Consider the following 15,510-nt stretch of genomic DNA (forward strand, 5'->3'; position numbering starts at 1 on the left):
GCGATTACCGATTGTGAATATTTATTGTATATTTCATTCTTATTTAGTTAGTATATTTTAGGTAATAAGATAAGTGTAGGATAGCTTTTCCTTATTTAAGATATTTCATTCTTTATTTGGTAAGTCTTTTATGTAAAAGTGATTTCTTCCTTATTAGGTAATTACAATTTACAATTGATTGGGGATTTGGAGAATATTTCCTTTCCCTCATAACTAGTATAAATATGTGATGAGATCAATGGAATCAGGCAGGTTACACGGTTGTGTCTCGTGTCTCTTATCTCTTTCTCTTTTGCGTTCTGTTACACTTCCACTACCACGTGTTTCGGAACCTCCGCCGCAACTGTTACACTGAAAACTCTTGCTCCGCCGCGCTCGTGTTCCGGCGACGGATCAATCTCGCGTAACACAAGAACCCTAAAAACCTCGTTAGAATTGTCCTGTTTTCCACATTCGGATTCAACTGGTTATTGATCAAGTAGATCCGAACTGAGAACCGTTTCAAGGTACCGCCGCTGAAACTCGATTGCATTCCTATTTGATTATCCGATCCGTTTCATTCCGATAATTCCATTCAGTTTTGCCAGAATCTCAAGTTTTCATGGATCTGAGTTTTTATACAGAGATTTTTGAATTTGAATTTCCTTCACCGTGTTTTGCATTCCGTTTTGCACCGGTTGCATGACGTCAATTCCTGAAATCGTGTTGTGTTTGTCTTTTTTAATTTAATGGCGCTTTGAATTGCGTTGAAGTTTGCTGAATCATTTTCGGTTCGTGTTTGGTATTGGTTTGACTTTGTTGCAGATCGTGCGGTGCGGTGAAGAATGGCATCGGCTGCGACTGGAGCTACAGGATGGTACAGGGGAAGGGTGAAGGCGGTTCCTTCAGGGGATTGCTTGGTCATTGTGGCCGTTGCTAGCTCCAAGCCTGGTCCTCTGCCTGAGAAATCAATCACTCTGTCTTCTCTTATTGCTCCTCGGCTGGTAATTTCACTCATTTCTCTGTTTTCGATTTGGTTATGAGGTTGTGAGCTAGAACTTTGAATGAAGATTTTGAGACTCTGTGCTGAGTAGTTGCATTTCTCTGTTTTGATTTTAATTGCATTGGTGTTCTGTTGTTTGGATTTGTGGGAATTTCGCTAGGCGCGGAGAGGCGGTGTGGATGAACCATTTGCATGGGAAAGCAGAGAGTATCTGAGGAAGCTCTGCATAGGGAAGGTGGGAAGCATTGAGTTGGTGCTTACTATGATAATTTGATTGACGGTTGCTCTGGTTTTGTCTTCTTCTGACTGTGTGTTTGGCGTGATGTGTTGTTATGTGAACAGGAGGTAACTTTTAGAGTTGATTACAGTGTGGCATCCATCAATCGAGACTTTGGAACTGTTTTTCTTGGTGACAAGAATGTTGGGGTGTTGGTTGTTTCTCAAGGGTGGGCAAAGGTTGAAATTTGATACCGTGTGATTTCCCATTTAGATGTTCCGCATTTGATTACTTTATGCTTTGCTTAATTGCATTGTTAATTGTGAACTTGTTCATGCAGGTCAGAGAACAGGGGCAGCAGAAAGGAGAAGTGAGTCCATACCTGGCAGAATTGTTGCGGTTAGAAGAGCAAGCTAAACAAGAAGGTCTTGGTCGCTGGAGCAAGGTTTGTTTGGGTTTTATTCTCTTTAAGTATAAAAAGATTGTAATTAAGGTGTGTGCTTTTTCAAACATACTGCTATTACTGTGATGCAGTACCTCAATTCTGCAGTTTCATCACATGATGCAATCCCCAATTTGAATCTAGAAATCCCTATTGTCATTATATCAAAATCGTCCTGATTACATGTGACATTTAATAATTCTCTTTTCTATTGCTGAGATCACCATTTGAATTTACTTTCATATTTCAAATTAACATGTAATAGAGAATGTAATTGATCGAAAATGGACACTTGTAGTTACTACTTCCTGTTTATTTTATTGTAGTACCTCATGAGTGTAGCATATATGATTTTATGGTTATTGCAGGTTCCTGGTGCTGCTGAGGCATCCATCAGAAATCTACCACCTTCTGCCATTGGTGACGCTAGTAACTTCGATGCTATGGGTTTATTGGCTGCAAACAAGGGATCGCCTATGGAGGCAATTGTTGAGCAGGTTCGTGATGGCAGTACTCTTCGAGTCTACTTGCTCCCAGAGTTTCAGTTTGTCCAAGTTTTTGTTGCTGGAATTCAGGTATGTTACATCAATTCTGCTGCTATTGCTACCATTTATTTATACATGCCACTCATTGTTTTCTCTTCACACTAGTCCCCACAAATGGGAAGAAGAGCTGCACCTGAAACGGTAGTTGAAACAGAGTTAACAGTTGATGACAATGGTGGAGATGTTCCTGGGGAACCTAGACCTCCACTTACATCTGCCCAAAGACTTGCTGTTACAACGACTACTGAAACTGCAGCTGATCCTTTTGGACCTGATGCAAAATTTTTCACTGAGATGCGTGTATTGAATCGAGATGTAAGTGACATATTTCTGTAAGTATTCCTTGTGAATTTGTGAAAATTTTAATAATTCCAAACTGATATGCAGGTTCGGATTGTTCTAGAAGGCGTGGATAAGTTTAGCAATTTGATTGGGTCTGTGTATTATCCTGATGGGGAATCAGCTAAAGACCTGGCACTGGAACTTGTGGAAAACGTATGTCACTGACCTCTGTTGGGTGATCTTGCCATGATTTATTTCGTCTTAATCAATTCTTGATGAGCCTGACTTGTTTGCTTCCATTGTTTTATACTGTAGCATTGCCTCACTGGTTTATTTGAGATTGAATCAAATTTGTATTCTTTTATTTTTGTGCTTAATTTCAGGGGATCCATTGAGGGGGCATTGTCATTACTTGGGAGTATATTATAATATTAAATATATGACTAGCATGATACAATACAATTTGTATGGAAATTCCAATTGAGTATTTAATTAAGTAACCAAGTACCAGCTAAATAGATTTGAAAAGGGAAACATTGTACTTGTTATCCCTGTTGGCTTTATTTGCTTGAGTGGACTATCATATCCAAACATCGGTGATTCTTTTTCTTTTGACAAAAAGAGTAGACACAATAATGTATGAAGGTTTTATGATTCAACAACTGTTATTTGTTGTATTATTTTGTATCCTAGGTTTACGCAATATCTATATTGCACGACATTTACTGAGTATGAATTCCCTGGTCTCTCTTCATGGACATATAGAATGTTTATTCATTCAATGTCTTTTAATCTGATGAAATATCAGTCAAAATATTATTAAACATATTTCTCAATATTTTTTCCCGTTATATAGGGTTATGCTAAATATGTTGAATGGAGTGCAAATATGATGGAAGAAGAGGCAAAGCGGAGGCTGAAGACTGCTGAGCTCGAGGCTAAGAAAAGCAGGTTAAGAATGTGGACAAACTATGTACCACCAGCTTCAAATTCAAAGGCAATTCATAACCAGAATTTTACTGGAAAGGTGAAATATTCTTCAATCATTTGTTCGTGACAAAATGGTCAATCTTCAGTTATACAAGCATATCAACTTAACTTGATTTTTACAGGTGGTTGAGGTTGTTAGTGGAGATTGCATCATTGTCGCTGATGATTCCATTCCGTATGGCAGCCCACTAGCTGAGAGGCGAGTTAACCTTTCAAGTATTAGGTGTCCGAAAGTAGGCAATCCTCGTCGAGATGAAAAACCAGCTCCCTATGCCCGTGAAGCAAAGGAGTTCCTAAGAACACGCCTCCTTGGTCGTCAAGTATGAAAATATCTTAAGTACCTTCTTTTAATATCATTACTGAGTTCATTATAATTTATTACTTCTGTTATGTTTCTCAGGTGAATGTAGAAATGGAATATTCTAGAAAGATTGTTCCTACAGATGGATCTGCAGTTCCTTCCCCAGCTGCTGATTCCAGAGTAATGGATTTTGGATCAGTCTTCTTATTGTCTGCTACGAAAGCTGACAGTGATGATACCCCTTCATCTGTTCCTTCAGCTGGAAGTCAGCCAACTGGTGTCAATGTTGGTGAATTGGTTGTTGGTCGTGGCTTTGGAACTGTCATTAGACATCGTGACTTTGAAGAGAGATCTAACTACTATGATGCCCTTCTTACTGCTGAATCGCGTGCCCTTTCTGGAAGGAAAGGGATCCATTCTGCCAAGGATCCTCCAGTGATGCATATAACTGACTTGACCACCGTGAGAAAATTTATAATTATGCTATAATTTCTTTTTACTCAAAGGTTCGTAAAATTTAACTCCATAATAACTTCTCTGTTGATTCATATCAGACATCAGCCAAGAAAGCCAAAGACTTCTTGCCTTTCCTACATCGAAGTAGAAGGGTTCCTGCTGTTGTGGAATATGTCCTCAGTGGCCATCGTTTCAAGTTGTTAATTCCAAAAGAAACTTGCAGCATTGCTTTTGCACTCTCTGGTGTCAGGTGTCCTGGTCGTGGTGAGCCTTATTCTGAAGAAGCAATTGCACTGATGAGGCGAAAGATAATGCAGAGAGATGTAGAGGTAATTCAGTTGCTTAATGAACTTAAGGTTCCTTAATATTGCCTTCCTTTGTTAAATGTTTTAATTCTTGCAGATTGAGGTGGAAACTGTTGATAGAAATGGAACGTTCTTGGGATCCTTATGGGAGTCAAGAACAAATGTGGCACTCACACTTCTTGAAGCTGGTCTTGCAAAACTTCAGACTTCCTTTGGCAGCGACAGAATTCCTGAATTTCACCTTTTGGATCGAGCTGAACAATCTGCTAAGAAGCAAAAACTTAAAGTAAGAATAGGGTCCCAATAATGTTTGTAATTACCACTTTTCTTTCCCGGTTATCTGTTCTAAAGTTAAACTGTTTTCCAGATCTGGGAGAACTTCGTTGAAGGAGAGGAAGTATCCAATGGCGCAAATGTTGAAAGCAAACAGCAAGAAGTACTTAAGGTGCTTAGGACAATATCTTACTATGACACATTTCTTTGTTTAAAATTGTGTGGAATGACTTATCCCATTTTCATGCTTCCACAGGTAATTGTTACAGAAGTCTTGGGTGGTGGTAAATTCTATGTCCAGACAGTTGGTGATCAAAAGATAGCATCCATTCAGCAACAGCTTGCTGCTTTGAACCTGAAGGAAGCTCCTGTGCTTGGTGCATTTAGTCCGAAGAAGGGTGACATAGTCCTTTGTTATTTTCATGCTGATAAGTCCTGGTACCGGGCAATGGTGAGTTCCAACCTGAAATCTTTCTTTTGTTTTCTTTTGTCTTTTCACCCTTGCTGGTGTAGGTATTGCATTCCATGGCTGAAAACATGTTGCTATTGATGATTAAGTCACAGTGACCTGTTTCTTTGATATCTTTCCTCCTTTTTTCTGGATCTTTTGGTGTCCCCGCCCCCAATCGAAGCCTTTGTTATTGATCTTCTATCCCTTAATATGTTTTGAAGTTTAAATCAGTCTGTTTATAAACCCTTTTGCACATGTGAAGCAAGCTGCTTGAGTTTTAATTTAAGCTCATGATATTAATGTGTAGTTTCAATCTCTTTAAACCAGGTAGTTTTGTATAAATATGATTTCTTTTCATTCCATAAAATGATTGACCTGAGATGATTTGATATTTCATTATATGCGCCAACACCTTATGCACCCCTTCTTTATGACTACTTGTTGCAATTTCCGGTATTGTAAATTTTAGGGTCAGAGTTTATGAGATGCTAAATAGGCAGTGCATCACTTGTAAATTACCTTGTCTGTTTCCATACTTATTTCTTTTTCTTTATGAAACGATGTGTGCTGCAACATTCCCTCGTTTTGTTTATGCTGATCATTCATAAATGATTTGTAGGTTGTCAATACACCTCGAGGACCAGTTGAATCTCCTGAGGACATATTTGAAGTATTCTACATTGACTATGGAAATCAAGAACAAGTAGCTTACAGTCAGTTACGCCCTCTTGATCCGTCCGTGTCTGCTGCACCTGGTCTTGCTCAATTGTGCAGTCTAGCATACATTAAGAGTCCAAACGTGGAAGAGGATTTCGGCCAAGAAGCTGCCGAGTATTTGTGTGAGCTCACTTTAAACAGTGGGAAAGAGTTCAGAGCCCAGGTTGAGGAGAGAGATACTTCCGGAGGAAAATTGAAAGGGCAGGGAACTGGGACAATTCTTGCAGTAACTCTTGTCGCTGTGGATGCTGAGATCAGCGTTAACGCTGCCATGCTACAGGTGATTATTCCTGCTCACTTTTGCTTCAAATACTCTCATAGTTTGGTTCCCTGTGCAGACACTTCTCTGAACTTTTTGTTTTCATGTGGAATTTTCAGGAAGGACTTGCCAGGATGGAAAAAAGGAACCGGTGGGACAGAAAAGAAAGAAAGGTGGGTCTTGATAGTCTGGAAAAATTCCAGGACGATGCACGCAAGGAACGGCGTGGAATGTGGCAGTATGGAGATGTCGAGTCAGATGATGAGGACAATGCTCCTCCGGCGAGAAAAGCCGGTGCTGGCCGCAGATGAGTGTAACAGACAGGAGGTAAATTATGTTATAGACATCATGAGAGAATGGTTCAAGTTATAGGCATGAGTTGGAGAGAAATAGAAGGAAATGCCGTGCATATTCCTTTGTAAGTTTTGTTTTATTTAATCTTTGTTTTAACATTTTTGTGTTAGGTTTATGGACAATTGTTTTCTCTAGATGTCACAATAAGGCGCATGCGGCAGGGTTCTTTGTTACAATTAGGACAGAAGAGACGTTTTGGTTTTTTTAAGAAATTCTCTTACCTTTTCCCCTATGGTGTGTTTGGTTTCGGATTGAAGATTTTTTATAATAAGAATACCCGGGGTTAGATCCAGTCCCTACTAACAATAAGATTTTTCATTATGAAATCACAAGTAAGTGTATTTTTTAACTCAAGCCCATTCAAACTTTTCAACCAGTACTCTTTCTCAATCTCAAATACAACTAAAGATAAAATGGTATACTATAATGATAAACAACTCACAACACTCAGAATGGATAACCTTTTAGTTTATAACTAAAAATCCCTTCAAATGATGTGGAACCACTGGAAAAAAAAAAAATTGGAGGACTAGTTTGAGTAGAAAATAATGGACATCATTTTGTTAAATGATCGCTTTGCAACACTTCAACTTACTGCGCACATCATTTTGTTATCCTTTCTTTTTGTACTTGAATTTTAAGGGAATTAGTCGTTAGAAGACCATTGGGTTGTTTTAAGGAAGTTTCAGAGCCTTTTTTGCACGTATCAGTTTTTTTTTTGCACGTGTCCGTTTTAGAGTTTACATTTATCATTTTCTTTCTAGGATTTGACGAAATGCATCTTTTGAAAGTCTTAGATAATTTAAGCTTGACATATTTTAAGGTTATTCGCTTCTAATGTGGATCTTTGTCCATGATTACTATCCTTAGAAATCACTTGACTATCCAATCAAGCTTGGTAGAATGTGATCCTGCTTAGCTTCACCCTTCTCATGGGCTTCTTTTTTTTTTTTTTTTTGAAAGAGGGCTTCTTGATCTTCTAAGTTCTTATTTTTTGGGGTTCGCCTTGTTTTTTTAATCCTAACGTGTTCTCAACTGCAAACATCTCGGTTTTTTAACACTTGTTGTAGGACATAAAATTTGATCATAAAGTTTGTTGTCATTAAAACATGTACTTAAGAGAATTTTGGTGTTAAAAACCTCCACAATCCACATCCAACAAACATTTGCTCATGAAAAAATTAAGGCTTCATCAGTAGACTTAGTGCTTGTTTGGATAGTCACCAAACGCACATTCAGAAGCTTTGGAAATCGGGATCCCGATTTCCTTTGCAGCAAACGTGAAAGGGGAAAAAAGCTTCGATAACGTTGGGCTGAAAGTAACCAAAAAAACAAAGAGAGCTTTACACACTATTATATATGTCCATTATGATTGTCAACATCCTAAGCTATAAATACATATACGGGGAAAAAATATTTACAATGTCGCAAGTACTTCACAGCTCACTATGTCACATTTATAGACTAGACGGGAACAAACAAAAAGCTTCCATAAATATGAATTCCTATATTATGCATGGCAATGTTACTCAAATGCGATGTACTATAGCAACTAGTTAGGTTACTTTTTTGGGTACAAGCAACTAGTTAGCTTATTATGATATCTTTTGGAAATAGTAATATTTTTCAATATAAACTAATATCAAATAGCTACAAAGAAGTGCTACTATTTGAGGAATATCAATCCCACACACTAGTGACACTACCATCTTTCTAATATTAATGTCCAACAAAGTACTTGGGACTTTACTTCTTATATCTTAATTAAAGGAACTTACAGAACTCAAGAATAATCCATCCAATATATAATAGAAAAGATAAAAAGAGCACCGACGTCACAATTTACAACCGTTCACCTATTTATAGAAAAACCGTTCTAGTTAGTAGTTAATAGTTACACTGGTTTTCACCAATTTTACTGCATGTTATAGATACGTACTGACACTGCGATCTAATAAACAGCTTGGACATGTCCTATACATAACCTGTCTTTATCAGACCAGTTCAAATGGAGTAATCTTGAAAGGCATACATGCCACGAAAGTACATGTGATGATGACACTTGCGGAAATTTCAGTTTAAAGCTCGGAGAGATGAAACTGAGTGTTCGTTAATGAATTAATAAATTTATAAATAACAAATAATTATTTTAAATATTTAGTCATTTATATTAAATATTTTAAATATCATTGAATCATTAACCTTGAATAAAGTTGGGAAGTGCTATTTGTTAGGAAATAACACAGCTGAAGAAGTAAAATAAACAAGGAACACAATCAACAACACAAGAATATAACGTGGAAACTCCAAAACCGGAGAAAAAATCACGGTCGTTGTCAAAACCGACAACCAAAGAATAAACACTATGTGAAAATTGTTACAACACATAGACTTCACTCTCAACCACCCCATGACCCCAGTACACCCACACTCTCCAAAGTGAATATTTGAACTACATCTCACAATACTCTAAAACAAGAGCATAAGAGAATAAGAAAACACAAATATAAACTTAAAATGTTTTCAGGTGCTACTACATGGTGTTTTTGGTGTGTTGAAACAAGGAGCTTGAGATCCCTATATATAGTCTTGGACCTTCCCACCCCTCACTAATCTAGGCGATGTGAGACTTCTCCAAGATGCATAACTTGATCTTTTTTTCTCCTTTATTAGCAATGTGGGACTTACACTTCAATTAACCCCAACACTATTGGCCACAACCCAAACACCCATCCTTAAAGTTGACAAGCTCATCAAGTTCTTTAAGGTATGTTTGATTTCTATTTTCAATCAGCAAATACAGCTGAAAACACGTTTTTCTAATATTTAGAAAATAGTTTCTTTGAAAATATGTTTTCTAAAGTATGACCAAAATAGAAAAAAAAAAAGTCGCAAAATTGAAAACGAGTTATCATTGCCGCCACCACCATCGCTGCCTCTACCACCACCGTTGTCGCCGCCATCACCACTGACACTACCACCACCACCTAGTGAGATGAAAAAGGTAATGGTGAAAGTTGTTGTGGTGGTGATGTTGGTGGTGGCAACGACGGTGGAGGCGGAGGAGGTGGTGGGTGGGGAAGACGTGAAGGTGGTGGCATGGATGAAGTTGGTGTTGGTAGTAGCTATGGTGGTGGTGGCGACGGCGGTGAATGTGGTTGCGGCAACGATGGCAACAACGAAAATAAAAACAGAAAGTCAAAACAAACATATTTTCTAAATTTAAAGATGAAAACTATTTCCTTGCTATTTTTAAACCAAACAGGCCCTTAACTACTGCATATTTCCTTGCTGGTTCACTAACGAGAAGTCCATGATCATCATGCCCCTCACACTTAGCATGCTTCCAGACACCTATAAACCAAATTGAAAATAAAAAAATTGATCAAATTTTTAGGGATAAAACTACCTATCTTACCACCAGGGGATGTAATTTGGGTCTTTGTAGCTAGCAAGAGGTGTTAAGTTTAAACCTACAAGTTCATTGTACCAGCAACAAGAAAAAGAGGACAAATATGTTTTGCTTACCGTGGGTCAGTTTTAAAAGTGGATCACGGTGATCCTCTTTTGAAAATTGATTTATAGCCCTTAAATATAATATTTAAATACGTAATTGCTCAGGTCAATTGGTGTTCAAAATAGTTATTTATTGAAATACCCTTTTTTTATGTTCCATACTCCACCACCATAAGTCCTTCGACGTCGTCCTCCTCCACACATCTACATCGCCGACCAATGTCACCACCACAAACGACGAAGCAACCGCTTGAAGTCACTACCCGCTTCTGGATGTTGCAGACGACTGACATCTAGATCTTTGTGACCAGCTTCTCTATGATAATTGATTTTGTTGCAGATATCTCCTCCTCACATCTACATCGCCAACCACCGTCGCCACCACAGACGACGAAGCAACCGCCTGAAGCCACTACCAGCTTCTCCATGATCATCGATTCTGTTGCATACCTCATATTTGGATCTTCGTGACCAGCTACTCCTCCTTGCATCAACATCGTCGACGAACAACGTGAAGCAGGCAACACGGCGACGCTTCTGTACTCGTCTACGACCTCGGGTGTAAGCAAGAGCGTGATGTTGACCCACATGAACTTCATCACCGTCAAAGGAGTACTTCATCATCGCTGCTACCTCACGCTTTTCCCGGCCAAAAGCGATCAATCAATTGGAGGAATTAATATAGACCAAATGCATTCATCTTTGCTTAGCTTGGTTGAATAAATACAAGGCTTTCGATGCTAACCAGGACCACCACCTTTTCCCAGCCGCAATCTAACTAAACAAGGCCCTCTCAAACACCATGCCCAAACAAAGCAATAATATGGAGAAGATGAACAATATTTAGGGCTAAGGACATTTGTGTAAAATTATAATTGAAGCAAGGACATTGCAGTATTGTCTTTTTTTAAAAGAAAGAAAAATAATCTCATATAAATCAGGCTGGCATAGAAGCCAAAACATCATCCAACAACAAAGGAAATAAACCGGCGGACCATCCTCAACCCAAACCTCATTAGTTAAGGTAGAGGCGTTTCGCGCTAAATAGTCAGCCCTGCATGATTGCCCTCGCGGTGAACAAAAAAAAGATCAACAAAATCAAAAAAATTACAAAAACGAAAGCAATCCTAAATAACAATAAATGGATAAGAAGCACCAGAAGTCTTCAATAAATAAATAAATAAATAGGTAAAATGTACCGTGATGGACCAGTTTTTTACCAACCCACCGTAGGCGCAGACACAAAAGTATACTCTACTAGTATTTTTACCCGTGCGATGCACGGGGTTATTTTGTGTTTTTTATGTTTATTAAAATAAAATTTATTATGAATTAAAAGAATAAAATTAATTTTAGACATCAAACATAAATTTGTATCTTTTCAAGTGATGAATGTATTGTTTTTATTTTGTAGAAGCAATATAATTTTATTTTTTTATGGTTTTTGTACTTACTTATTTTTGTATGAGTTTTGATTAAAAATGTACTCACAACTACGTTGCATAATAAGTCTTTGTTTATATAAAATACCATCACTACTTAAATACTCTCAGGTTTCTTTCCAAACAAATTATGCCCTTAAAAGCTGATATGATAAGAGTAAAGTAGCAAAAAGTCTTCTAAGATTGTTTGCAGTACTGCAATTCAAAGCTTCTATTACTTCATCAATGTATTATTTATCATCGTTTAGTAAACTCATTGTATAGCACACATCCTTGAATGTGTCATATGTAACTTCATATACTTTTCTTATGTCTGAAAATTAATGAGCCCTTATGTAAAATTTAGCAATAACCTCAGATAATATTCGTTTTTTATAGCCTATAATTTCTCAAAATCTTTGTTATTTTTGTTACTTTTATCAAAATAAATTTTAAGAATTAAAATCATAAAATTAAATCTAGATAGAGGAAATCATAATTTTGAAAGTTTTTTTTACCGTGAAAAAAAAAACATGAAATAAAAAACCAATTTGTAGACCAAGGAAGATGTCGAGTATAAAAAGTAGGATTGAATCAAGAGGAAATCATTACAAAATTAAAGAGAAATTATAGCACATTTAGACATTCTAAGCTAAAACATCAATATCTAATCTCCGGTGTATATGTAGCTGAGTTTGAGCCTTAATTCAATGCAAATACGTCAACTCACGCTATATGAAGTGCACAATTTGAATGAGCGGTGTTACTAATTTATATAGTTGTAGGGATGGTTAGTGGAAAATTTATTTTTTGGAGTGATGTCATATTTAGTATTAAAACCACCACATTTAACTTTTATGTATTAATATTAATATTAATTAATAACTAATTAATAATTCTCTAGACCAAAACATATTAATTGTGTCCTATGGAATTCTCTAAATTATATGAACTAAATAATAATGAGCTAAATAATAATAAACTCATTTGCAGAAAATTTGAGGTAAATAATTAAAGTTTTAATAGAATTAAAAACTATTTACTTCATTACTTATATAGTTGTAGGGAAAAAAGATAATGAGAAGGTTATCTTCTGCATTAATATAATATTAAATCCACCACCATCTTTATCTTTTATGAATTAATATTAAAATTAATTATTATTTAACTAATAATTCAATAACCTAAAACTAACTTTGTGTGCCCTATGGAATTTCCTAACTCATATGAACCAAATCATGATAAACACTTTTTTTTATATTTTTGAGGTAAATAGAAGAAAGATATAGCATGCCATTAATAAGAGGATTGAAACTGTCAAGTAGAATTTCAATGGGAAGTGATAGTGACAAGGTTATTTTTTTGAAACGATACATATTTAATATTAAAATCACCTCCTTCAACTTTTAAGGATTAATATTAATATTAGTTTTTATTTAATTAATTATTCTATAAATTAAAACTAATTATGTGTGTCTCAGTGTATGTGACACCCTTAGTGTATGTGTCGCTCTTGGTCTTGGTTCTAGGTCTTCCGCTTTGCTTCCTTGAGTTCTTTCTTTCATATAAGGTGGTTTTTTGTTGTTTTCTTTTTTTAGGGTGATTAAGCGATTGTGTAGTCTTGTGGATGGTTACGGTTTTTTTGTTTTTGTTATTCCCTCTGTCTTTCCGAGCTTAGTCTCTTCACTCTCATCACTCTTTTTTATTTGGTGTGTAACTAATGTTAACTATGATCTTACAAACAAAGTTTGGTGAAAGTGAAAGGTTATTCCTATGTTTATTTTGGCATTCATATCAAATTTAATGCTGAAACTCCTACCTTTAATTATTAAAGATTAATATTAATACTAATTAAAATATTCAACAAATAAAATTGTATTTACCATGTCTCATGGAATTCTATAACTAATGTTAACTTATTTTATTTAGTGTGTAATTAATATTAAATAAAAATAAAATAAAATAAAAAATATGTAGGTGAATAGGCCTTGAATTTTTAAATATTAATTTTAGTTTTATTTATAAATTAAATTTTTATTTATAAACTATTTTATTCTTGAATTTAATATTTTTTTAATTTATAAAAAAATAAGTACGATGTAAAGAATATTAAACAACATGTATATAATAGTAAGAATATGTGAATGGAATCATAGAAGTACAAAAGTCTGTAGAGTAAACTCTCTATTTTTGTGTTATCATTAGACACTTTAAAGTGAGATTTGAATTAAATTAATCTTTAAAGTTTGAATTTTCTTACTCCTTTATAACCCCGAAAGTATATTAATGAGTTTTCTTCATATTCACCTTTGTTTTTCTCCCACATGCTTAAGATTTTACTTTTGAATGTTTTATTGGATAGTAGTTGCTTTTTTTTTTGAAAAGGATAGTAGTTGGTGATAGTGACTAAGAATTTCAATGAAACATTTTTCAATAATAAACACAATCATCTTATTCAATTTTTATTTGTAATTATAAGAAATCAACCCTAAAAAGAAAATAAGCCAAATATTCTTCAATTTTTGGTCTAGAAAATTTCGTTAATAAAAAATTGTAAATAATAAATCACTTATTATGAAAATCTAACTTGAAATTAGAAATTCTTTTGTCATATAATCATTCAAACAAAAATGCCTTCATGATAGATCTACATTCTAAGTGGACTTTTCCAAAAGCATAAATTTTTATTCATTAAGAAGATAAAAATTGAGGAACAATTTTTCTTAATTTGACAAAAAAAGCTAAAATATGACATAAAAATATATCTATCACGCTGAACATACCTTCACAATTGACAAAGAAAGTCAAATAAAAGGGATGCCGACCTACAAAACAATCTTTAAAAAATTATCCAATGATAATTTAGATGTTAAATGATATATGGATGAATAATTGGGCCACTGAAAAGCAATTTTGCAGGTGCTTCCAGCCTCTAGAGGATGTCCACAAAAGCTTCTCCATGCCATATACCAAATTTCTTAAGGATGATAAATATACAATGGAAAGACTGAATCAAACTAAGAATAATGATATAAAGAAACTATATAAAAGATGAGAGTTCATAAACTTTAATTAGTTGGCTACCTTGAGATGTACAACTTTTTAATAGCTAAAACCAAGCCTAGGATGAGAAACTTCACATTGGTTACATTATAGCTTCAAGAGGATATTGACTTAACATCTTGGATTAGTTTTTGAACCAAGAAGAATGCATATTAGAAACATATTGACACGAAGATAGAAAAATAAATCACACAAAAATGAAATCGATAAACATGAACTTCTCCTATTTTCTATGGTCGTAACATTAAAGATTTCAAGGTTTCAACCAAATTTAAGTCATTGTTCAGAAAATATTGACATCTTACATCCTTATAGAAAAATCTAGAAAAAATAAAGAACAAAACAGAACATGAACACTACCTAAAAACCGCATTGATGTTCTGTACATGATTTACAAAACTTGAAACCTAAAACATAAGCTAGTAGCTCACCAATTTCACAGCAACAAAACAAACCCTGCATTGTGTTATGATTTTCTGTCACTGACAACTCTGGAGCTAAAAAATGTAGATGAAATTAAAGAAAAGATGCAGACAAACCAAATAGATGAAGAATATTTATACCTAGAGACTAAACCATGAAGGATATGAAAAGCCTCAAAAATTATCTTCCTCGTTCCATTCATTGAATATTATTCATTTTAGAATTAATTGAAATTGGGAATATGAGTTTTGGACAATGAAAAGTCATGAATAATTCATTTAGAAAAGTTGAAACAATTAGAATATTGAAAGGTCAAGAATTTTTTTAAAGTCATAAAATCATTAGTGTTATCAAATTTTAAAATCAATTTCATAAGAGATGAATTAAAAATATATTTTTTTAGAAAATGTATAAAAATATAAATAAATATTTAATTAGACAAATGGAGAAATTGGAATGGAAAAAATACATAAATTATAAAAATTTAGAATAAATAAAAAACTATGTGCTAAT

At 34.9% G+C, this 15,510-nt stretch overlaps 1 protein-coding gene across 2 annotated transcripts; it reads left to right on the forward strand.

The window, feature by feature from the left end:
• Positions 1-237: 237 nt before the first annotated feature.
• Positions 238-6,866, forward strand: LOC130715946 (ribonuclease TUDOR 1-like). Of its 2 annotated transcripts, XM_057566118.1 has the most exons (18): positions 238-506; positions 805-983; positions 1,143-1,217; positions 1,325-1,438; positions 1,540-1,644; positions 2,010-2,216; positions 2,292-2,501; positions 2,574-2,681; positions 3,325-3,495; positions 3,581-3,778; positions 3,859-4,221; positions 4,314-4,544; positions 4,618-4,806; positions 4,888-4,965; positions 5,050-5,244; positions 5,864-6,241; positions 6,340-6,547; positions 6,685-6,866. In XM_057566118.1, the coding sequence occupies exons 2-17, from the start codon at positions 825-827 to the stop codon at positions 6,529-6,531; spliced, it is 2,973 nt and encodes a 990-aa protein (XP_057422101.1). In that variant the 5' UTR covers positions 238-506; positions 805-824; the 3' UTR covers positions 6,532-6,547; positions 6,685-6,866. The 2 variants fall into 2 exon arrangements, with proteins under 2 accessions (XP_057422101.1, XP_057422094.1); XM_057566111.1 differs by having other exon boundaries at positions 6,340-6,866.
• The last annotated feature ends 8,644 nt before the right edge of the window (positions 6,867-15,510 follow it).

This window comes from Lotus japonicus, chromosome 1, assembly GCF_012489685.1.
Source record: "Lotus japonicus ecotype B-129 chromosome 1, LjGifu_v1.2".
NCBI lineage: Eukaryota > Viridiplantae > Streptophyta > Magnoliopsida > Fabales > Fabaceae > Lotus > Lotus japonicus.